This window comes from Ptychodera flava, chromosome 13, assembly GCF_041260155.1.
Source record: "Ptychodera flava strain L36383 chromosome 13, AS_Pfla_20210202, whole genome shotgun sequence".
Taxonomy (NCBI): Eukaryota; Metazoa; Hemichordata; class Enteropneusta; family Ptychoderidae; genus Ptychodera; species Ptychodera flava.
In genome coordinates, this window is record NC_091940.1 from 14,458,852 (window position 1) to 14,483,216 (window position 24,365).

The 24,365-nt window shown below is 39.5% G+C and overlaps 1 protein-coding gene across 2 annotated transcripts; it reads right to left on the reverse strand.

Annotated features, from left to right (window-relative positions):
• Window positions 1-898: 898 nt before the first annotated feature.
• LOC139147529 (alpha-2,8-sialyltransferase 8E-like) lies at window positions 899-20,269 on the reverse strand. Of its 2 annotated transcripts, none has more exons than XM_070718644.1 (8): window positions 19,896-20,269; window positions 9,096-9,194; window positions 7,877-8,187; window positions 7,052-7,196; window positions 6,144-6,256; window positions 5,657-5,746; window positions 4,739-4,998; window positions 899-2,849 (listed from the first exon to the last, which is right to left on the reverse strand). In XM_070718644.1, exons 2-8 carry the CDS (start codon window positions 9,102-9,104, stop codon window positions 2,599-2,601), a joined length of 1,179 nt encoding a protein of 392 aa, XP_070574745.1. In that variant the 5' UTR covers window positions 9,105-9,194; window positions 19,896-20,269; the 3' UTR covers window positions 899-2,598. The 2 variants fall into 2 exon arrangements, with proteins under 2 accessions (XP_070574745.1, XP_070574746.1); XM_070718645.1 differs by having other exon boundaries at window positions 4,757-4,998; window positions 19,896-20,263.
• Between the last annotated feature and the right edge of the window lie 4,096 nt (window positions 20,270-24,365).

Consider the following 24,365-nt stretch of genomic DNA (forward strand, 5'->3'; position numbering starts at 1 on the left):
CACCATCCTCAAGAGGTGGAATTTTCAACTCAGAAAGGTCACTTTTTCGTTCGCTACCAAATTCGTTTCAAGTTTGCAGTGTTCTGGTCGACTACTATCCTCTATGCAAGCCCGTAAAGCCCAGTGGCGCCTTTGTTACAATAAAAAAATAAATACAGAAACACGCATATTCATATATATATATATATATATATATATATATATATATATATATATATATATATATATATATATATATATATATATATATATATATATATATATATATATATATATATATATATATATATATTATTAAATGACACAAATTATGTACAACGTTATAATATATGTCACTTAGGTTTCACACATCCTGCATTTGACAGACAGAACTATCTGTCAGTCTGAAGATTGCAGGATGCATGCATGAAACTAAAGTAACATAATATTATTACTTTGTATATGAATTCATTTGTGTTGTTATTTATAACACTCTGCTTTTAGAATCTGGCACTGTAATTTCCTAGGAGGAGATGTGTTTATGTACATGTAGTGAAAGCGAAAATTTTATCTACTCCATTAGCTTCAAAATGAGCCCAGATTTGTGGACCAGGTGATGATATTGTGAGAAATTGAAAGTCCAAATATCAGTGAGATTCCCAGGCGGCGCACTGTACCTTGAACGCTGCGGGCCCCACTGCGAGTGGCCCTGCTTCTCGGCATTGTCGGGGTTCCCATTTTAGAGACGAACTTGCAATGTATTTGTCACGAGAAAACATGGACATTTGCCAAAGAAACTCTTATACGGAACTTCTCCAAAAGGAGAATACTGTCCGTAGTCATGTTAACATGCTTGATAGAAGAAATGCAAAGTGTGGTTAGGTGCAAAGCCAAAACTCTCTTAAAAAAGTACTTGTCATAATTTACTCATGACGTCACTTTATTGCATCAGTCACCAGACTAGTACCTTGTGATGAATAAGCAGAAATGGAAATCAACGAGCCATTGCGCACTTTACAGGCAACAAACGAAGGAATGCATTATTAGTTATCTAGAAAAAAAACTACAACTTTTATGAATTTCGTCATTAAGTTAATAAGGGTCGGGTAACGCTGAGGTTCAAATATCAAAGACGTCACAAAAAAGCTTAATAATTTACAGTATAAAAATTAAAAGTGTTTCCTTTGAAGTGAATTGAAACGCACAAAATCCCAATACAATAAATAAACGGAAGATAGAAATAAGCCATTAACACGATTGGAACTAATTTGGGATAAATAATTGGATTTTCATATTTTGCAAATTTCTCAAAAGTGTTAGGTGCCATATAGCTGAATGTTGCAATATCGCAAATTACTCATAAAAACAAGTGTGTAATATAAAAAGAAAAGCAGATGAGATAACATTCGTAGATTAAATCGACATTACTTCACTATCCAATTATCTCAAATTAGTTCCGATCGTGTTCATTACAAGAAAAGGCGGGCGAGCTCCTGAGGATTGTCTTCCTACAATATAGCACTGCGCATGTTCGTGAGGCTACCCACAATTCCTCTTGATTTGTGCACTCGGACATTATTTGCTAAAGGCTTCTTCAGTTTTATCAGTTTCTGAACAATTTGAAACTTAGAATTTAATTTAAGGATTATTTGTTAAAACTATGTTCCAAAATTATTGATTATGTTTAAAATTCAAGAGTAAATTGAATAAGAAGTCGATGTTTTGAGGGGCTAAAAATTGTACACTTGTCAAGCTATAGTTATCAGCAACTAAGATGGTCTCATCATACCATCTGTCAGACATGCAAATTTCCTTTGTCATGAACATTAAAAAAAATCAATACCCTTTCTTTTGTCAACACAGATGCAACTTATTCCCTTAGTTTCCTTAAAAAATATTGTGTATGGCTGTCAAAAATCTCTGTCCACAAAATTACAAAATTGCTATCTCCTCCGCGGAAAAGAGGTTATTCTTTTCATTGTTCACAGTGAGAAATCAGAAAATTATGATTGTTAAAACTATGTTGCCAGAATTTTGAAATATGGACTGAGCTGTTCTGTGTATAGAAGAAATTTGCTTCAGTTCAGTGAGTGATCTCCGTGTGTACGGATCATGAAGAATTGTGAGTAGCCTCACTTACTGTGCACTGCGCAGGTGACAAAACAAACAGTTATGCATGCTGGGAGTTAAGAACGCTGGTAGCATCAGATATTCAAATTTAACACACAGAACCTTCAACAGCTGTATAGCGTGAACAAATTGTTTACAATAATTGAACGAGTTCCTTGTTCTATCTCTTGAATTGCCAGCCCAACTAACACGAAACGAGTCCCTGAATCATTCCTATACATAATTATTTTATCTCCGCCATTAGTCATCGTGCAATTTCTACACGAACTATATAGACATCAACGACAAAATTAGTCAGACTTGTCCACAAGCGAGTCGTGCAGCATCGCGTGTACCTTACATTACATTTATATTACATTTTACATACTGCTTCTATATATCTCAAAAGTGCCTTCCTTCCCAATGTGAATATAAAACTCGTTCAATTGGTAATTTTTTAAGTATAGCATCTGTGAACCCACCCCCTATGGACAAGACTATAGCCACAGCTCATGGGAAGCAGTCCCTTGCACCGACGTGCAGTCTAAGTATTCCCTGGTTGTGGAATTCGACCAGCCACTTGAACTCGGACGGCATATTGTGAACGTCGATCCCGTGTTTCTTGTCGGTTCGCATCGTCATCTTTCTGTCGTAGTAGTGGAAGTGCAGCGATTTCCCGTAGGGGTCTTCTGGAAAGGGCCAATATCCGTAGAGATGAACCTCCTCGCAAAAATGGAATAAACCAGTAAATAGCAGTAAACCTGAAGAAACCAAAACAAAACAAAATTATCAAAATTGGGAATACTGGATATATCACTGGATAAGTCTCATACAACATAAAAATTCAAGTACACCATAAGTTGAACACGATTGGAACTAATTGGGATAATTGGATCAGTGGTGAAGTAATGTCTGTTTAATCTAAAAGTAACACGATTGGAACTAATTTGGGATAATTGGATTTTCATATTTATCTCAAATTTCTCAAGTGTTAGGTGCCGTATAGCTGAATGTTGCGATATTACAAAATACCCATAAAACAAGTGTGTAACTGAAAAAGAAAAGTAGATGAGGTTAGATTTGAAGATTTAATCGACATTACTTCATCATCCCGAATTAGTTCCAATCGCATTAAATGCAAGCTCATCTGCTTTCTTTTTTAAGTTATACGCTTGTTTTATGAGTAGTGTGTGACATTGCAACATTAAGCTGTTTTTTTAGGCACCTAACACTTTTGAGAAAGTTGAAAGCAGATGAGCTTACATTTGCAGATTAACCGACATTACTTCATTATCCAATTATCCGAAAGCAGTTGACGTTCTAATAACGTGGAAAAGGGATACACACACTGACACAGTGTCACTTACTTTTTGGTAATTCTTGTACATTTAGTGTGCCCTTTTAAATACATATGACAACCCCAGGGTTTGTCGTTGAGCCAAGTTATCACATTACTCGGTTCAACTACGCCTGACAGCAGCAAGGTGTTATGTTAAAACACATTCCCGCAGGGACTGTGCTTAAAAATAATGGTAACTGCTGTTTGATCTTGGCAGAGAGTCGAAACCAAGGTTAAGAACTAGCTGAAGTGGAAAATCAACGGCACTGTTACCCAATTCGCCACTGACAACACTATCAGTCGCCGTGCAACTCACGTCTACATGGTATATAGTTCCCAAGAAACCACTTGTTTGGATTCGTTGAACCGCGTTGTCAATATTGATGTCAAAAAAGAGTGAAAATCACTGAACTCGTTGTGCAATCATACACTGTCTGGTTGCACAAGACTGTCCCTGAGGCAAATGGTAACGAGGACCAAACAAAATCACCATCACAATAAACACAGTGAATGCTCAGTGCTGGTGTCTTTCAATTAGTGTTGTCTCGCGCATCGGCTAAAAACCGAACCCTTTAATTTCTAATTTAGATTGACTCGTAGACAAATGGAAGAGAATTAGCTCCCTCCGGGAGGTCTATTAAGGCACTATTCATCGCAAACTATGGTTGCCAGGTTGAGGGGGGTTGAGGCATCTTGTTGGTGATGGAGGCATGTCAAATAACGTACCATTGGTTATGATGTAGCTGTCTGCGAATGTATGCATTCCGCTACAATAATTCTGGTTAACGTATCTCTCCGCCATTTTAGGAGAGCGTGTGGATGATTTAAGTGCATGTGTGTGTGTGGTGTCTTATTACACTTCACATATCAAAGATCATGATTGGTTGCAATTCATTCACGTTATGTAGAAGAAAAAGTGATGTAACATGACTATGCTGACGTTGTCCTGCGGGTGTACTGTGATATAGCCCTGGCCCGCTACCGCTTTTTGGCCGCTTACCGCACCTTGTTTCTGGGCGTATTCCGCCTCAAAACATTTTCTTGTTCTCCTCTAAAGGTCACGTCAAACAAATGAGCGATCAACTTATCGATGCAGTCAGTATGTGTATCGTCAAATTATGTCATTGACACTACTAAATCAATATCAGTCAACCAAATAATAATATCGTCAACAATAACATTGCATTGAGTAGACTGACATCCTGCCTTGGCAAACCTAAATTTGAAGTTCAACAAACTTTAGAAATTAAAAAAGTACTTTTCCAGCTATTTTAAAATAGATCACATATAGACACCAAAAGTGCAACAAACCTAGGGAAGCATATTTACCGCTTGACAGACTAACAACGTTGACTCCTCGCTTCTCCCAGAATGCTCTGGCCGATGCCGCATGGTGAGGATGGCCGAACACCGTTTCCATGTCCGTCGACTCGAGAACGTCCTGTGCTTTGAACGCCAGCGGCGTGCACAGACGACACGCAAAGGCTGGGAAGAACACCGTGGCGTTGCCGTACTCGTTCAACATGTCTCTTTGGAACCGCGCTGTTGAGTTGTCGGCCAGGCCATAATAACTGGTGATTAAGAGAGATGTTCAGATTTTGTGTGTTAATTAAAGAGGCAAATCTTTATCGTGCAAGATAGTGGTTGAGAGGGGTTGTTTTAACAGTGTGTTAATTGTGCCAGGGATTAATTCTGAGAACAGTTAACGTCAATGCATGAAATGATCAAAATGTGTTAATTAAAAGGTCAAAATAAAGACAATTCTTCCTCATGATGGGGTTCTTGTGTTCATTATACGGGGTGTTAATTAAGAGGACATGTGACGTAAAACAAAAAGTCATTCTTCCCATGCATTGAGCCGGATAATTCGATAATGCCAGGTTGATTTCAGAAAGCTTAATGCATATAGCGGTTCCATTGGACTGCCTCGGAGTTATGTGAGTTCCGATCGCCGTGTTTCTAAATTAATGTTACACGCTAACTAATTTGGAAGTGACCGTGATTTGTGGGAGTGAACCGTGCGGCCATACATTCTCGAGTGTACGGGCACAAAATTTAACATAGCATAACTTTTCCTCTCCTGGTTTATTTAATGATGTTGCAATGAAAATAGTGAGTACCATGGTAACTATAACTATTGAGAGTCGGTGTATCACACAAAAGGAATGGACTAACGAGACATATGTTTACAAAAGTTTCACTCAATTGTACTTTTTGCTGATCACTTACTTTAGAGTAAGTATGCTGGGATTGCACGTTATGAAATCTGTTTTTACGCCTGTGTCCAAGGCATATCTTCTGATTCGTGCGTTGTTGAATCTGCAATGACGTAAAACAACGAATAGTATGGGTTCTGTTAAGGAATGCTTAGAAAGGTATGGAGTGATCATTTTTCATTCAACCGTTAAGTCGATCAACCAGCTGACAAAATAAATAAATAAATAAATAAATAAATAAATAAATAAATAAATAAATAAATAAATAAATTGACCTGTTGGCATACATGATAAGTGATAAATACACGTATACTGACACCTTCATAGCTCTCTCTCTCTCTCTCTCTCTCTCTCTCTCTCTCTCTCTCTCTCTCTCTCTCTCTCTCTCTCAGGCAATATCCTGCAGAGTCTAGACGGATTGATTTTTTTTTAAATTGAAACATCGTCTATTGAAAAGACGTGTCCAAAGATCTTATTATAGATGATTTATCGTATATTACCTGGCTACAAAGTCAGCAGAGTCGATTTGTTTTCCACATCGACTTCCTAACAATATGCCGCTATTTCCCACAATGCTGCACGTTTTGTACTGCTTCTTCTTGTAATTGAGTTTCTGCAATGACGTATTGTATAATGGGATCTTAGACTATACCCGTCGATATGACAATGCAAAAATTCTTATGCCATTTAGAAGATACTGCAGTTGAAATTTTTTTAACTTATAAATCAGGCAAATCACTGTGTGCCCGTGGATCTGCAATTCACGCCTGGATTTTGACAAGCGAATTTGAAGTAAGACTAGACTTCCTGTTGCCTCTTTGGCATAATTTCGACTTGAGTCAAAAAGGACATGTCGGCGATGAGGAAAACATTTTTGTGTTTGAAAATTAAGAAAGCCGACTCCAAGCTACGTAGAGATGCTTTTGCCTCATAGTCACTTCATGTTATTAAAACCTGTAAACTATAGAAGCGAGGAATTTAAAACTTTATTGCAAAGCGTAATAATGGGATAATAAAACTGAGATCATCTTGATAAAAACTTGCTAAAAGATGTTTATCAAGCACAAAAATTTAGAGCATCATCAAACTTCAAGAAGAGGGAACGAACTTGATGACCGCTGACGTTCAAAGAAATAAGATTAGCACAAACTTATTTACTTGCAATCTGGGATAATCATTATCATTGGCATTTTCATTATTGATATTTAAAAGTTCAAGCAAGAAAGGAAAAAAGATAGGAGAATAAACAGTTTTGAAGCAACAGGTATGCTGCCTCCTCAGTTACTAGACATAAAAAAATTATGATGATACCACAGTCGTTGCGTTGAAGGTACATGTAGCCAATGGACAACTTCTTGTGAATTACAATGTTAGAAGACTACAGTAGCAATTCCACTGCCGTCCTTACCTTTGGAAATCGCCTGTAGATTTCCGGTGTAATTTTGATTTTAAGCTTCTGGTGGCCATGATAAAGAAAACTATCGTCTATTTTTGCAGATTCTTTCGTCGTAATGAATGTGCCCTCTGTGTTACACTCTTTGTCTAAAAGGGTTCTGAGGAGAGAAACAAACCAACACACAACGAATAAAGTGAACAAAGTTTTAGTTGTAGTATACCTTTGTTTGGTTGATTTTCATGGATATGACCCCGGAGTAACCTTGGGGTCAAAGGTACAAATAGCAACTTTTGGAAGGTTTAATGCAACTCTTTTCCGAAAAAAACACCGTTTCATATTTAATTTTTTTTAATTTGATTAGAAAACCTAACGAGCAGATTCATCAACTATTTGTCTTTCTTCTAGCTTTGTCTGTCATAAAGGCGTTTCTCTTTACGTATGTGGTGAGCAATTGTAACCAAACTGTAGCGAAATTAATGGCAATGTACTCAAACCACTGCCCTCGTCTTCCCAATGGAATTTCGAAAGAGTGACAATCCGACAACGAAATTCTGATTTGAACTTCCCTTCAATGTCTCATTATATTACGATTGCGTCTGGCCTGACATTCTTCACTATAAGTCCACACTTGTCGACAGGTAATGAGTCACACACACTCAAAAAATATATGCTGGATGCACGTACCAACGTATTGAAAGGCAGCTGATAAAAGGTACATGCTGCGATCTTCTTTCACATTGCGTATTCTCTGAAACGCCAGTGTAATGGTGTGCTAGTAGCAAAGTCAGACGGGGTGGAGGGTTGGGGGTGGAGTTGGATGTGAGAAGGTGTAGATACCTGAGTTCGTCGGCAGCTGTGGCGTTGAATTCCCATATTGGGTTAATACTCTGGTATATTGTGCTGATATCGAAAGTCTCGTCCGTCTCCGATTCTTCGTCGGGAACGGCTGCCTGGGCGTTTGAAACGAAGCTGGGCTTTTTCGTACACGCGTCTCGTTTGATGTGGACCAGTAGCCGTGTGTGGCTACTGATGAGAAACAGGGTCCAGAAGGTGAGGTTTAAGAATACCATCCCCAGCAGGAAGAGTTTCAGGACGTTTGTAGACCGGTTCAGGACGTTGCAACATGCCAAATGGCCGGTAAAGCGAAACTAATGTAAAAGAATATACAAGAAATGTACGCATGTTATTGGGTAAATAATAACATTGCCCAAACATCCTACGTCACTTTATGACCAGAAAGAAAAAGACAGGCTGCAAAATGATAGCTTGTTGGTTTAGTCATGGAAGCGTTCAATGTGCCCCGCCTCTTCCATTAAAGTTGGTAGACACTCAAAACTATGACATACACTTCTGCCTAGAGGATAATCTTTTATTAATTCACCGTGCATCTGTATGCTATCCGATAATCACACTGCGCCGAAGTCACTGCCCTAAAATCTAGAGTTGGGCCAATTGCAAATTTATGGTGCCAACACACAATAACAGAATAGTGTTGAAATTTACAGTAGTACTCGATTATTCACTTATTAGTTTTACATAACACTATATTACTTAAGAAATACGAACCTTAGGATAACACGAGACATGACAAATATTTGTATATCTGAGCGATGGAAAATGTACGTATGTACGCATTGCATGTATGTATGTATGTATGTATGTATGTATGTATGTATGTATGTATGTATGTATGTATGTATGTATGTATGTATGTATGTATGTATGTATGTATGTATGTATGTATGTATGTATGTATGTATGTATGTATGTATGTATGTATGTATGTATGTATGTATGTATGTATGTATGTATGTATGTATGTATGTATGTATGTATGTATGTATGTATGTATGTATGTATGTATGTATGTAAGTATGTATGTATGTATTTATGTATGTAAGGATGGATGGATGGACGAAGCTATGTATGTATCTATGTCTGTATCTATATGTATGTATCTATGCATGTGTTCTGAACATATGTTGTATACATCTATCTCTATGTCATTTAAAAGTATTTTAAGCCGTCGCCATCTCAGACCTCTTAAAAACAATACCTTCGCCATCTTCAAGACACCTCCAAGATGAGGGCGTGGTCAAGGCAGCATACAAGCTTAGAGTAATGTTATCTATATTCGCACGTCGCACTGTCAATTCTGCAAGAAGACGGGAAAGAACAAATGATTTAAATTTTTAAATTCACAGCATTTAATAATTTTGTTCTCTTTGAAGGTCACGACAAACGACATGAATATTTTCTGATGGGTAGACTCTGGAGCTCTTCAGAATAACTAACAAGGCGTATTGTTTATCAGCACTAAGTCTGAACTCCCTGAGGAGACTGCAACAAAACAGACAAGACAACCTTAAAAGTAAAGACATCAAATCCAAGAGTCAGATAGATTTGAATGGTGCTGTGTGCAATGGTTCACTCATTCGAACACATTGTGGGCTAAACCTAAAGGGCCCCATTTAGTCTGTGTAAAGAACAATTGGGAGGATTTTGATAATATGTACGTCAATGCGATATTAGAAGCTAACTCATAATTCGTCTCAAAGGTTTCCGCACGATAGAAACAAAGGGGATCATGGGACACTGTCTGGGTGAATAGTTTTAAGTAAACGTTTAGCTTGTCAAGGCTAAGTTTATCACGTGAACCACAGAGGCTCCTCCGATATATACCGTATTCTTTCTTACTAACAACCGTCTTACCATTACTTACAACCACGTCACATAAGTCGACCAGTGATAGTTCGTAAAATAGAAATGTAAAGTTACTGTTTGTAGTTTTTTATGTAATTCCCTTTTTACAGTAACTACTGCAATGTCAGTATTCAGATCTGAGTACCATAGCCGACTTTCGTGTAATTTGTCACGTTTGTTTCGTCACCTCAGTGGACCAGTTGTAAATAGCTCAGGTACAGTTCCTCACAAGATTATCTTTTGTTCTCGTGTCCTATGGCGCGTAATCGAGGCCAATATTCGAGCTCCCAATTTTCAACTGACTCAACATTCAGCATTCAAACTCCAAATTTTCAATTCAACTATCGAACTCAACATTTGGGATTCCTATTCCCCATTTTCAACTTTCGAACTATCGAACTCAACATTCAACATTCAAACTCCCAATTTTCAACTATCGAACTCAACATTTTCAACTTTCGAACTCCACATTTTCAACTTTCGAACTCCACATTTTCAACTCCACATTTTCAACTATCGAACTCAGCATTTTCAACTTTCGAACTCCACATTTTCAACTTTCGAACGTCACATGACGTTTTGGAGTTTAAGTGTTATTCCTATGTGATGTTCTAGAGGTTCCAAAATCATGAACCGGAAACACTTGTGATGCTATAACTTCAAGATTTACCGCCGACCTCCGCCATTATTTAGGCCTAATTCGATCGCTATCATGTCGTCTAATGACAAGAGCATGCGTGCGTGGCTCGCCATGGCTTGACTCGCTTGTTAATTTCCACTCTAACAGCCAAAACACAACTCAGACACTAAACACACCAAAGCACATACAAGACGAGATGGCTGATGTGTGAAGCCACTTTCCCTTTATTACACCGTGACCACTATGTTCAACATCATGTATTTCACGTTGAGCGGCTTGCACTAGCTGGACAATACGCTCACTACACATTCCAATGCCACTTAACTGTGACAAAAGTCTAACAAGACTCTCACACCTACGTGACACATCTCCCGGTATGTCGGGCTGGTCAAGGTCAAGTAGCAGCCTAGACAAACTACCACTGACGCGGTCACGAACGAACTCGGTGTCGTCCATGTTCAAAGTTAACTGCGAGGTCACCATGTGTTTGGGACTCCCTAACAAAGTGATAAGTAGTTTCATGTAAAACAACACCGACGATTTTTTAAAGTCGTATTTGACTATATGTATGCTCATTTTGACTTGTGTTCGCTGGCTAGTGGTCTAGGGGGACCTATGACTTCGATAGTTGAAAATGGGGAATACGAATCCAACATGTTGAGTTCGAAAGTTGAAAATTGGGAGTTCGAAAGTTGAAAATGTAGAGTTCGATAGTTGAAAATTGGGAGTTCGAAAGTTGAAAATGTGGAGTTCGATAGTTGAAAATTGGGAGTTCGAAAGTTGAAAATGTGGAGTTCGATAGTTGAAAATTGGGAGTTCGAATATTGGCCTTGATTACGCGCCATATCGTGTCTCTTATGTGGCAAAGGGTACTGTGATCTTTATAAATGCACCCCTGGTTGTTTCCGATCTTGAATACGCTGTCACCATTCTATAATCTTTATAAACTTGTCTTATTTTGAACCATTGGCAATGCGAGCGTTTGCACGACATCAGCCGCGCGTGGCGTCACAGTTGCCATCGGCCTGTGCCATTTAAGTCCTATGTAGTGAACTGGTCAAAATATTGTGGTCTGCCCGATTTTTAATGGTTAAAAGCCCAACTAGCTGAAACTTTTGGTGTCTTTTCAAATACCCTTTTCTACTATTGTCCCTTTAAAGGGACAATGTCGGCCATTTTTTTCATGAATTTTGTTTGATGCAAGATATATTGTGTGACATGTTGAAAGATACTAAATAAATGGGTGACCATGCATATATTTGAACCCAGTTTTAGACAAATTAAATGAAACCATCGCGAAAATGAATTAATGGTCATGACCATTAATTCATTTTCGCGATGGTTTCATGTATCTTGTCTAAAACCGAGGTCGAATATATGCATGGTCACCCATTCATTCAGTATATTTCAACATGTCAAACAATATAAATAGTGTCTTGCATCAAACAAAAATCATGAAAAAATAACCGACTTTGTCCCTTCAATAATGCATACTTGATGTGAGTGAACGATTTCGTAATCACAGGGATATGATCCCGGGGCTTCCTTGCCCACTATGATACGGGGCGGCCCTGTCATAATCCGCCCTTAGTAAAATAAAAATAAACAAATAAACAAACAAGCAAATAAATAAATAAATTAATTAATTAATTAACATAATAACATTCAATCGCAGGAATGTGTTGGAAGCCTGCCTACGAAGTTAGGTGTCGTCTCTTTGGTTTCTGTTCCTGAGAGTGACCTCTGCGGACCACATAAAGGATTTTCTTTTTCTGCGGCAGCAATGCGTTTGTATTTGAAAGATATTAAAACAGCCTCTTCTCTGACTATGGACAGTGCAAACCACGAATTGACACTGAATGGAGATGTCTTTCATCGCTATGTAATCGCTTTCACGGTCAGTGCGCGGACAAAATATCCTGGCCTAATTGCCTGTTGATTTTGCGTGTTCAATTTCTGTCTTTGGCAGCATTGAAATCTCAGTTGAACGGCCCCACAAACGTCGTCTCAGCGTTTGATGCAAGGTGTTTTCCTTGCGGCGTGTTTTTCGGGAGTGGCCGTGTTTAAAAAGGTCCTATTATGAACAACATAAGCTAATATTGTGGTACCTATATGACGATCGGAAATTAAAGCACGGTAAAACACCGCAGTTTCTTGGCTACCCCTCACATCAAAGGTACAAAGTCGGCCATTTTTCCTGAATTTTGTTTGATGCGAGATACATGGCCATAATTCATTTTCGCGATGGTTTCATTGATCGTGTCTAAAACCGGGGTCGAATATGTGCATGGTTACCCACCATTCATTCAGTATCTTTAAACATGTCAAACTAAGTAAGTAGTATCTCGCATCAAACAAAATTCATGAAAAACGGCCGACTTTGTATCTTTAAAGCGTACAACATCTCCACTGCTACGGCGCGCCAAATGTTTCAAAAATATTTATCATCATAGAGTAAAAATAAACTGTCAATTTTTCTTTCTAAATAAAGTCTTAAACGTGTATGAATAATAAAGAAAAAAATTCTTTCGTCCATATCATTTTATTTTATTAATGTACTTTTTCACAAAAATAACATTCATTTGAAAATATGTGTCAATAAATATTTGAATGTGTCTGTACAGATAAAGATGACGTGTGTGCAACCGTCGTTCTCGATTGAAATAAAAATTAGATATAGATGGAATTACGGAAGAAAATAAACGAGAAAAGTTTTATTGCAAAAAAGGGGGAGAATGTTATGTAATACTTAATTGTAAAATACCCTTTAAACCGTAATGAGAAGATAAACTGTTTGCAAAAATTTGAAAATACCACAATCCCATACTTATTGACGTACATACACGTGTATTTGATATAAAGGTGCAATGAATGCTAATTATAAAGGAAAAAGTAAAAAAAAATCAAGCGCACACACAAAAATATTGAAATGCTTAAAACAAAGACAAAAATAGTACTTTCACTACTACAAAAAACAAAGCGAACCACCATCAGGTCTGACTAAAAAATGAAAGACAATCATAAATGAAAAGTCGACCGAGATCGCGCTGGCGTTGAGGCTGAAAAGAAACCAAAACGAGGTCAGCTTGAAAAAAACCAAAACGAGGTTACAAAAAAAACCAAAAAAAAAACAAACGAAAACGAGATTACCCAAAAAAAAAAAAAAAAAAAAGTAGAAAAAAAGAGGCCCGTTCGAGAAAAGAATTTAGAGTGGGACACCCCGCAGAAAAAGCCAAACATGTAAATTGAATAATTCTCAATCTGATTGTTAGAGTTTAGTGCCAGAGGGTTTTGGATCATCACACTCGGATGTTGGACAAGATATTTTGGGTATTTCAGCGATGACTCTCAGCTTCTAGTCTTCAATATCATCTCATGGACGTCCAAGTTACCGCACGTCCCATTCTATATTAAACAGTTACAAGTGGACAAAACATTCGTGGTGGTTCGTCGGCTGCCAGCGGTCCCCTCGCTCATGGCGTGCCTCAATGTACCCCCTTGAGATGGTAAGCTAGCGACCGGCGGTCCCGTCGCTAGTACAGTACACGCCGCGCCGGCGACCAGCGATTCCCTCGCTGTACAGTGTAGGGCCGCCCCTCTCCCAAACCATAGACAGTCTGTGCCAAAGCCATGGAGTCCTACCCCAATAAAACGATGGCTGGCCGTTAGCCAACGGTTACGTGTGTGATTCGATACATAGCGGCCGCCGTGTGGGTACTATTATGCATAGGTGCATAGTAAAATTGCACGCGGCGGCCGCTATGTATCGAACCACGTGTGGGTTTAGCCTCTAAACGGAGTGTGGCAAAGAAAAAATACTCAGGCTAAAACACTCCGTTTAGATTCGAGGCAACGTTTTCAGTAGTACATGTAGAACGCGATCGCGCCCGACTTGACAAACACTGATCAAGCGGCAGATCGTCCATGTAGCCGACACGAACACGAAGTGTGTGTTACCGGCTACCAAAACTATGAAAATAGTAAAGAATGAGCTACAAAATCACTATCAGTTTTTAAGTTGCAGGTAGAATTAGTCTGTGCCTTTGTAAAAAATACTAGAAAAATAGTAGAAAGTGAAGAACCAGCTGAAAGTTAGTTGAGGAGACCTTGACCGCATATCATTTGCATCTCATTGTCGGCTACATGGACTGTGTGCCGATCAGGGGAGCCGCTATTTCTCTGTATAACTGATTAATGTAGCTGTGGGTGGCAGGGCTGTGAGTTACCGGCGTTAACGGCCAGACCGTATAACGCCGGTAACTCACCGCCCTGGCACCCAGAGCTATGTATAAGCTACTGCACAAATATCGTAGCTCCATATATTGGACTGTGTGGAAATAAAGCTTTCTGCAGTGGGGATCGACATGTCGTGTATGTGCCGGTCTAGCCCTGCGAGTATAATGAGAGTGTCTGGCGTTGCGAAGGCAGGACACTCGCCATACTCGTTAGGCTTGTGCCGGTCCTGAGGGATCGCGGTTGCATCATAGTGCGTGACACTGTTCATAGTTGCGTCGCTCGTCTTGTCGAACACGGAAAACGATGGACGTTCTCTCAACACGCCGGCCGCTATGTATCGAACCACACGTAACCGTGTAGAAATCATATAACGGCGATGACAGAGCGGCTCGGTGCAAGGCCTGCATGTGAGCCCCCTGCCGTACCGCACCTAACAGCTGACCTAAGGCATCCATATGTTCGCAGTGTTGCTATGAAGGGACATGGGTTGTACGTCTCGCTCGTGATCTGAACTGTGGACTGTCTCAAATTGGCTCAGTTAACTTGACTCTCTGGAACTATTCACAGTTAACCTGGACGTTCTTTAGGTGATATTGCACTTCACTTCATCAAGTACGGTTTCAAGTAGCTCTGCTTGGCAGGGCCTAGCCAAACAGAGCTAGGATTCAAGATGTCAAAGTTATCACTGAAATGCTCAATTAATATTTCGTCAAACATTTGAGTATGTGGTGATCGAATTCCCGGCTGTTGGGGATTCATCGATCGAAGGAAACGTGAACCATGAGTTTTTGAATAAATTAATTGTAATCTCGCGCGTTTGGGTTTTTTTTTTGTGTGGCGAGTGCCCGGGGTTTTTTTTGTTTTTTTTTTTCTTTTTTTTTTTTCCGTTTTTTTTTTTTTTTGCAGTGGCGAGTGCTCATTTGTTTTTTCTTTCCACATGCCCACGCGTTTTTTTTTGTATTTGCTGTGTCCATGGCATTTTTTATTTTTTTATTTTTATTTTATTTTATTTATTTATTTTTTAGTCGATGATGTCCACTTTTGTCTAGAGCCATCACTGCCGAATTTTTTCTGTGATTTTCTCTCTTTGCTGTTAAAAGCGGCTGGTGGTTCATATTATATTTTTGATTATCTACAATACGTTTTTTATGAGACGTACTGCTTTTTAATTTTCTTAGGTACATAAATAATTTTATGTATGCATGGCTTTTTTGTCTGATTCTTTTATAATGATTTTCTGTATGTGGTTCACATTTTAATTTTTTGTAATTTTTTTTCCGAGTGATACTAGTGGTTTTTTAGTGATTTTCCTGTGATTTTTGTGTACGTACCACTGTAAACATCTTATACTTTTTTCGTAAAATCAGCACTAATTGCACCTTTTACGCGAACTATTATACGTGTATGTATGTCGATAGGTATGGATGTATGACTTTTTCAAATCGTTGAAAATTGTTTATTTCCTCATTACGCTTTAAAGAATATTCTCAAGTTAAAATGAAGTATTAAATGACATTTCTGTCTTTTGGTTTTTAATTATACTTTTCTTACTTATTTCCTTCCGTAATGACACCTAATTTTTATTTCAATCGAGAAAGACAGTTTATTTTTGCACTGAATCGATAAATATTTTTGAAACATTTGGCGCGCCGTACCACTGCACATGCACGACCCATGTCATGTCGCCATAGACATTTTCAACAATAGGCATCAGAGAGTGTACATTTCACTTCAGACGATTACTAAGCCTGGGGGAGTGTTATCGGTGACGAAATAATCCGTCACTCTACAGAGAGTGCCGAGGCGTTTTTTTGACAACATAATCTGCGGCGGGACTCAGATAATAGATTTAGCCAGATAGAGAGACTGTGGTTAGGTACAGAAACACGCAACATCTGCATGCCCGGCATCGGGTTAAAAGTTTGTGGTACTGTTACTATTGTTCGAGTTTACTGGAGTTGTAAGCCTATTGTGCCCATGCCTTCACAGTTCCACCACGAATATTAATTTAGAACTCGGGCAAATACCGAATGGAGAGGCGCGTGTCACCCCAAAAAGTCACGCCCTCGCCTTGTTTGATCAGTAACCGTACAGCTACCGTACGGTACACATAACTATCGGTACTCACTCAGTAGTTTCCCTGCCGAAACCTTCAACCATTGTTTGTTTTGTCTCTAGAACCGTGTTGCTTCGCCAAAAACGCGGATCCCCCTTCTATAAAGGGCCATAAGCTGTAACTTTCGATCAATTTTTGGTATTTTTATTTTTATTGTTAACTACAGTTTCTTCTTCTACTACCCTAACACTTATAGAGATGCACAGTGTCCAGCTTGTCAATTCAGCCTGTACATGTGAAGACTGCAAAGTTGACATGTAAACTCTTGCCCGGAGACAGACAGATAGACAGACAGACAGGCACAGACAGACAGACAGACAGATAGACAGACGGACATATATACATATACACAATAGCAGTGCATTTAACACGTGTAGACTATGTGTTCACTGGCTAAAAAGTGGGTGTTTTACATGCTTTGGGGAGAAGAATAAGAACCTTGCCTAATAAAACTAACGTCATGAAAAATCTACTGGCCCTTACATCTAATGCCAACGATATGCTTCCTCTAGAAATTTGTCAAAGTCTGAGACGACATATTTAGTGAATAATAAGTTGTAATCTTAAGGTAGAACGTGCCTCGAAAGTGAAGGACTTAAACTTTTGTTTAAACTTTCCTGAGTGAAACTTTCAACCATTCTCTTACCAAATCAACAACAAAAATCGGGGGGTCACGGTGCAAAGTGTGGACGTAGGGAAACGGATTACCCGACATTTTGGGAGATTTGAAATTCAAAATGGCCGCCATTCCTGTGTTAACTCTATGGGGAGGATAAATTTGGGATTTTCGAAAAACTAAGCTGGTGAATGTTTATCTGTCTCTAAGAGCTTTAAAATGAGCCCCCACAAGTAGTAGATCAGAAAAGAATAGTAGAAATTTTAGAGTCCGACTATCTGTCCCCGAGGCGCGTTCTACCTTAAGGTAGAATGCGCCTCTGGGACAGACTCTTAAATTTTTTCAATACTTTTCTGATCTACCACTTGATGAGGGCTCATTTTGAAGCACTTTATAAGTAAAGTTTTCGCCGACTTATTTTTTTGAAAATCACAGATTTTTTGTTACCCAGTAGAGCTCACATAGGCATGGAAGCCATAGTTTTGAATTTCTAATAGCGGTAAGTTGTTTCAACATTTGCACCTTGACCCCAGGCCTGATCGTTATTCTTGATTTTGAAATATCATGGTTGAAAAACTTCCCCCGAAACAAGCTTAAGTTTTAGCAAAAGTTTGTCTTTGACTTTCCAGGCGCATACTACCGTAATTTAGTTAGTGTGGCCCATGCAATGCGTCAAGAGCTCGTGTATACCTGTTATGTTGAGAGTGCGAGTGTGCTTCTGCGGACCTCCGTTGCATAGAGAACGTACAAGTAATGGTACACGGGAGGACAAGATGTTGACCGCCTAAGCCGTATGGATGTGTTCCAAAAGTATGATGTGATTTTTTTTATTCTAGACTTTTCTACTCACACACATACAGAGATACCTATTCACAAACACATAATATCTATTCAATATTCGTCTATACAGAGAAGCCAATTTTACCTTGTTATTCAAGTTAGCGAATATATCAATTCAATGATTTCATGAAATTTATTGCGTTATAAATTTTTTTGATAGTAAATCAGCAAATTTAAAGTCAGTTCGTCAAGTTTTCTGTGATCGTGGAGTTGCTTTTCCAAGGGGACGTCAACGTGGAGTAGCTCTTCAAAACGACTACACACTGCCTCTACCGCACCACGTACAACCAATCGAAGCCTCATGCACCCACTTTCACAGGTACACACAAGATAGCAACCTACATACCACGTATACATACATACTACATACATTCATTATCTAGCCATGTTCGCTTGTGTGTGCGTGTATATATATATATATATATATATATATACAGAGAGCAAGAGAGAGAGAGAGAGAGAGGGAGGGGGACAGAGACAGACCCAGAGAGAACCCCGCCAATGTTTACTTTCTGTTATGATTCCTGGCGTTGTTTGCCGTGTCGTTATAACAGTTCACGCACTTGGAGCGATTGTTGTAGCGACTAGAGTGTTGTCCAGCTGATGAAAAGAATTTGTTGAGACCAGAGGGTATTCTTTCCCTAGACCAATAACCTGGGGGATTGATCTTTATCGGTCTTGTTCAAAGTCACTTTTGTGTTTCCATGGACTCCGACTCCACCGTTTTGCACATAAACAATTTAACATGTCTTGAAGATATCCGTTCGTTGTCTCCATGTTCAAGGCCCGTTATCTGTTCGTAACGGGTTGTCTTGGTAACGACTACTACTGCTGGTAATTACATCAATAATATGGCTTGGAGGATAACTCAAACCTCACACCCTCTTATGTAGGGTGTAAGTTCAGAGCAGGCGTCCTTGTCTGTGCGTTGTTTGATCGTCGCCTGCTCAACGTAAGACACTGTGACCTGGAAACAATGCGGCTGTTCACCATGACAACGTACTCAAACCAATAGAACTCCCATCATCCATTCAGGCGGCCAGTGGAGCGTTTCACAGATATTAACGGACGACGTTGAACGGGTTCTTCTTCGGAAATGGTTACAGAATTTTGGGACACCACTTACCATAACATAATTGAAATGTTAAGTATCAAGTAGAGTTCAAAGAAATTTAGAATGTAGATTTCTTGCCCCATTCCTTGGTTACATGTTTATCTCTATGATCTCAATTGCGTAACCAACTGTCCTGCTTTGTAAGTTCTGCTTTTTTTTCTCAATTTTTTTTCTCACCCAAATCAGTGTAAGCCTGTCCGCACTACTTCAACAACGGCCCTCAGTCGCTTCCACGAATCAACGATACCTGCATGGGCCTTCGAAGACGTTCGAAGAGCAGGAGAGTCAAAGGTAAAAAGGGCCATCGCCCTTCGATCACTTTTTACAACGTTGGGCTTTGTGGTGTAACCGTATGCAGTCCAACACACGTTAGTTTAAGAAAGTAAGAAATAAGTCTGACTCTTGTACAAGACAAATGCTTGTACACGCTATCCTTGTGTCTACTAAACAAGATTCCCGAGTCACAGTGCATCGCTGAGGAGCTGTGACTCTCTAAACTTTGGATAGAAATATCAGACAATGAAATTCACACAACTATAATAATGCGACATTTTTACATAGTGCAAAACACGTGGTACCCCTTCAGCTTACCTTTTTATAGGTCTTCATCTGGGATGGGAGCTAGAAATAGTTGGCTTATTCAAGACGTGTGAAACGCGATGGTTACTCCTGAAAACTGCGTGGACGATCACGTTCTCTTTCGGACACGTAATGACGCCCTAAGCTACTGATAGGAATAGTCCATTACGCGGGAAGGGGTTGCACGTACCAATTTCAGTGACAATTCATCCTCGTACTTTAACGGTCAACCCCGTGCTTTGATTATGGTGACATTGCCGTCTGGCGCTGCCAAAGGTGGATAGGTTGAACATTATTTTTGTTTGAATCTTAAGTATTGGCCATGGTATTGATCATATTCACACCTTTATAACGGCGTGCACACATTTCTAACCTTCCACCCCATGAGACTCCTGTCGATGAAGTTGTTGAAGACGGCGTACGCTTGGCTTCGTAAGTTCGTTTGTACTTACCTGGGAACCGTTCCAAATGCTTACTTTACGATTTACCTACGATTCACTGACACAAACATTGCCACAAGCTAAACGTAACATCACGTGTAAATTGACCTTCATTTTCTTTGCGATACGATCCAATATGGCTGGGCTGACGACATTGTCATGATTTGTTTCATATCCAGGGCCAATACACTGGCATTCCTGCACTTATTTTTCTATCATGACTTCCTGTACATTTCTTTGCGATAAGCGGGACCATATGACTATTATTGCTTCTTACTTTCTCCGGGAATCGATCAACAGGCCTTTCACATCTCGAGTGAAACAAGGCAACAGAAGAATAACTGCCTTTCTGAACCACTTGACGTCACTTTATGAATGATAAACCTTTTACTGGAGAGAAAGCCAGAGATGTTTGAGGTCATTGATGAGCATTGTTCGGTATGATCTCACGATGCGATAATTTCAGCATATTTACGATCAGTTTACTTTAGGCTTTAATATTATATTCAAAGACTAGAATGTCATGTCCCCGAAAAAGGAAATGTCATATTTTGGCGCGTTTTTGTTAGCTCAAAGCAATCCCATGTAAAATCTGGAGAAAAAACCCCAAAACACAGAGAATAACCACGCGCATGCTTTATCAGAAGTGTCGGACAGCTCAATGTTGGAAATATGACGAGTCCGCGACAGTTAAATCATAAATAGTGATCTTCCGATTGGTCGAATTAATTTCATTTACTGAAACTTAGCGAAACTTCTAAAATCTTAATTTCTTCTCCCTCAGAACTTTCGAAATTAGTTGTGACGAGATGCAAAGCGACGACGAAGAGAGGTAATATTGTGAGAAGGTAAACTAGCCACCAGTCGCTTGGCTTTTCTCTGCAGCAGTCTACAGGCTGGCCCAGCCCGCAGACTTGGAGCAAGTCTGGTGAGAGATCTAGAGTTGATGTTTCTTGAAACATGTCCCTGCAACACACACAGGCAGTGCTCACTGATTTGACATTGTCATTTTTCAAGTGACAACGGACTCGGAGAGGTCACCAAGTGTGACATTTGTCCAATTTCAGTAGCTGGGGAATGATCTCTCATTCTGTCGCGACTTTCCGTCATAAATCGAAGGTCAACAAACGCTGAGTGGACAAGTAAGGCCAAATTGACACTGGTCACCGAAGGTCACGTGAAGAAAACATCGCACAATGTATGGGCATGGATGAAGTGTAGATGCTTTGGCTTGATTTTTGTTTACTCTGCTTCATTCATCACGCCACGCAGGCATCACAAAGAAATTCATGCCCTTGGCCGTATTTTATTTTCTTTGAGCTATGATGTGTGACGAGGGGTATCCGAATTACAAAAACGTACATAGTATGGTGGAACGAAACCTTACTTATTCAACAGTTAAAAAAACCTCATGAAATGATTAAACTGACAGGCAGAGCACGTTATTGTACGCCCAAAAGGGCTGTACGGCAGATACTGTAATAAGGTACATTTACTCTGTTCGTATTGGTTCAGAAAAATAAAAAAAATGACCAGCTTATTTCCCTCGAAATGCACTGAACATTTCAGCAGGATTATCAAGTATCATTATTTACCCTTCACATTGATAATTTTCTCGACACAAACATGTCTTGTAATGTTTTCATTAAAAGTACAAAATCTTCCAGTCTCTTCAAGTATATATCAGTGATCCGATGATGTTCATCCGTAGGGGAACGCAGAAGATGGCACATATCAGAAGTTTTTTTTAAAGCCTACACTTGGATCTACAGAGTATAACCCCCGTGACGTCATGTATTGACAGATTGCTCCGTTGCACCTGACAGTCCAAATACAAATCCATTCTTGCCGTTTTTTACTCAACCCAAATATTTGAATTCAGGCTGTGTATACATTACGTAAGTAGCGAGCCATGGCTGAAGGGTAAAGCAGTTTCTTACTAATTAGTCGAATTACAAGGGTGACAAATGTGACTAGCCCTACCCCTACCTTGAAGAGCAACTGTTCGATGCAGAAAATGGACAATATGCATTCATAGCATATTCAAGGGCTAACATGGCGTTAAATTTGACCTTTTCAAAATCTAGAACATTAGAAATCGGGCTTCTGCTTTAACGGTGACATCGAAGAAAATGCGTGTGTAGCCCCACGTTCTCACATGATTGCATTACAGAGGCGTTTTAGCTGATTTCTTTTATATATTATTCCGAAATTTTTGGTATAGGTATTGTATATTTTTGACTCCCCTCTATGGTCAAAATCTACTATTTCTTGTAATTGATGGTTTGTAATCGGGCGAAGAAAACTTCGAAAACGATGCAAACATGGCAAAATTATGTCCAGACACTACATTTGTAATGCGTTAATACTCACAAAGCAAACTTTCGTTTTCGGTGTTTATTTTATGAGTTGGTCACGACCGTAAAGCTTTGGGGTATAGGTAGGATAGCCAACATTAGGCGTGCCCTTATGTAAGCCACTTATCTCATTAAGCAAACAGTACGCAGTAAACGGTTTACAGTGACATGCTGACGTTAAAAGGGTATTTGCGTTGAAAGGACCCAATTCAGTGACTCCACAGCAGATCTCAATGTCAATCAAGCATGCTCAAGGTGAGAGCCAACGAACCTGTTTGTGCAAAAAGTATTCGTGTGCGCAGTTTTTTTTTCAGCGGGAGGGCAAATTTAATATTAATCAGTGGGAGGAGAGAAAAAAGTCTTTTTTTTTTAGTTTTACAGTAGACATGGAGAAAATTTCCGCCAGTGGGAACCGGAAAAGAGGTAGAGGGAGGAGAACGCTGTGAGAGAGAAGTTAGTGGGGAGTTGAACTGTTGTGGTAAGTGAGCAGACCATAGATTCTGGAGAATAGAGAGCGGTCAGTGGGAGGGCCTATGTTTTTCAGATATGCTCGTACGTTGCAGTTAAGAACAGCTCCACTTTCCCCTCCAAATCATAAGATCAGGGTCAAAAAAATGTAAAATCAGAATACCAAGCTAAGAAACATGTTTTGGGATGATTTTGTAAAATCAGCTGAATTTACCGGTTGGCAGCACCTGATGCTCGTTACACCGTTTCTCGAAGGGCCAGGGGAACAGAGCGCCATGAGCGCAGTGGCTTCTGTATCTAATAATGTCATTGTTACAGGACAGTTCCATCGTTGAGTGAGGGCGAATTGCAACCTGATTTCTCTACCCCAGGGAAGTCAAAATCGATGCTGTCAGTGAAATATATCACAACCGTGATCGCCTCCCTCTTGTCGCGAAATCAGTATATCAGTTCTTGTATCTCACTTTGGGATCATTTGCCAGGTCACATGATATTAAAAAGGAAATTTGAGAACCTAGAGAAAAAATGCTAGACCATGGCTTAAAATTACCATGCTTTGCTCATATAAAACAAACAATCCGAACATGGTAAACTGAAAGCCCCCTTCCCCCGGAAAGATCTATCACATTGATTACTTTTATTGAATTTCAACTAGATACGTGTATGAGTGTCGGGTAATATTGTTATATCTTATTGCATATCAAAAAACTTTCTATAATTACAAGATAAAACATTGCTTTCAATGTTACTATTTCTGAAATTGCTATCTTAACATTGTTATCTCGGCCATTACTCACGACCCTATTTCGAGATGCCGACCTTTATTTAATTTCAGAGGACACACAGACACGGTCCTCTCACGACCGGTTGACGTTGAAGATCAGCATGGGAATATACAACACCAAACGTTTCTCATTGGCTGGACTTGATGTGGCGTGTAACAGGAATGGGTACTTTAATGATTTGTTTGTGGTTATCCGAAAACTAGATGACCATGCACACATGGCACTTTTGAATACATTACTACAGCTGATGTGACTGGAGAAGCCGCGACCGTCATGTGCTTGCCCGGGGGGGGGGGAACCATAAGTGCACATTCACTTGATAGATAAAGTGGAACAACAGCTGTATTTGACACAGGACGGCAGGTAGAAATAACGTTTTATGCAACTTTTGAGCGCTGTACGGTTTTCATGCGCCTTGCTTCTGAAACAACG

What these genes read in the sequence shown, in the direction of transcription:
- LOC139147529 (XM_070718644.1), bottom strand. An exon ending in TCTACAGGCGATTTCCAAAG is followed by an intron (nt 6,257 to 7,051) that starts GTAAGGACGGCA and finishes ACGTCATTGCAG; the next exon opens with AAACTCAATTACAAGAAGAA. An exon ending in CCCAGCATACTTACTCTAAA is followed by an intron (nt 4,999 to 5,656) that starts GTAAGTGATCAG and finishes CTTAATCACCAG; the next exon opens with TTATTATGGCCTGGCCGACA.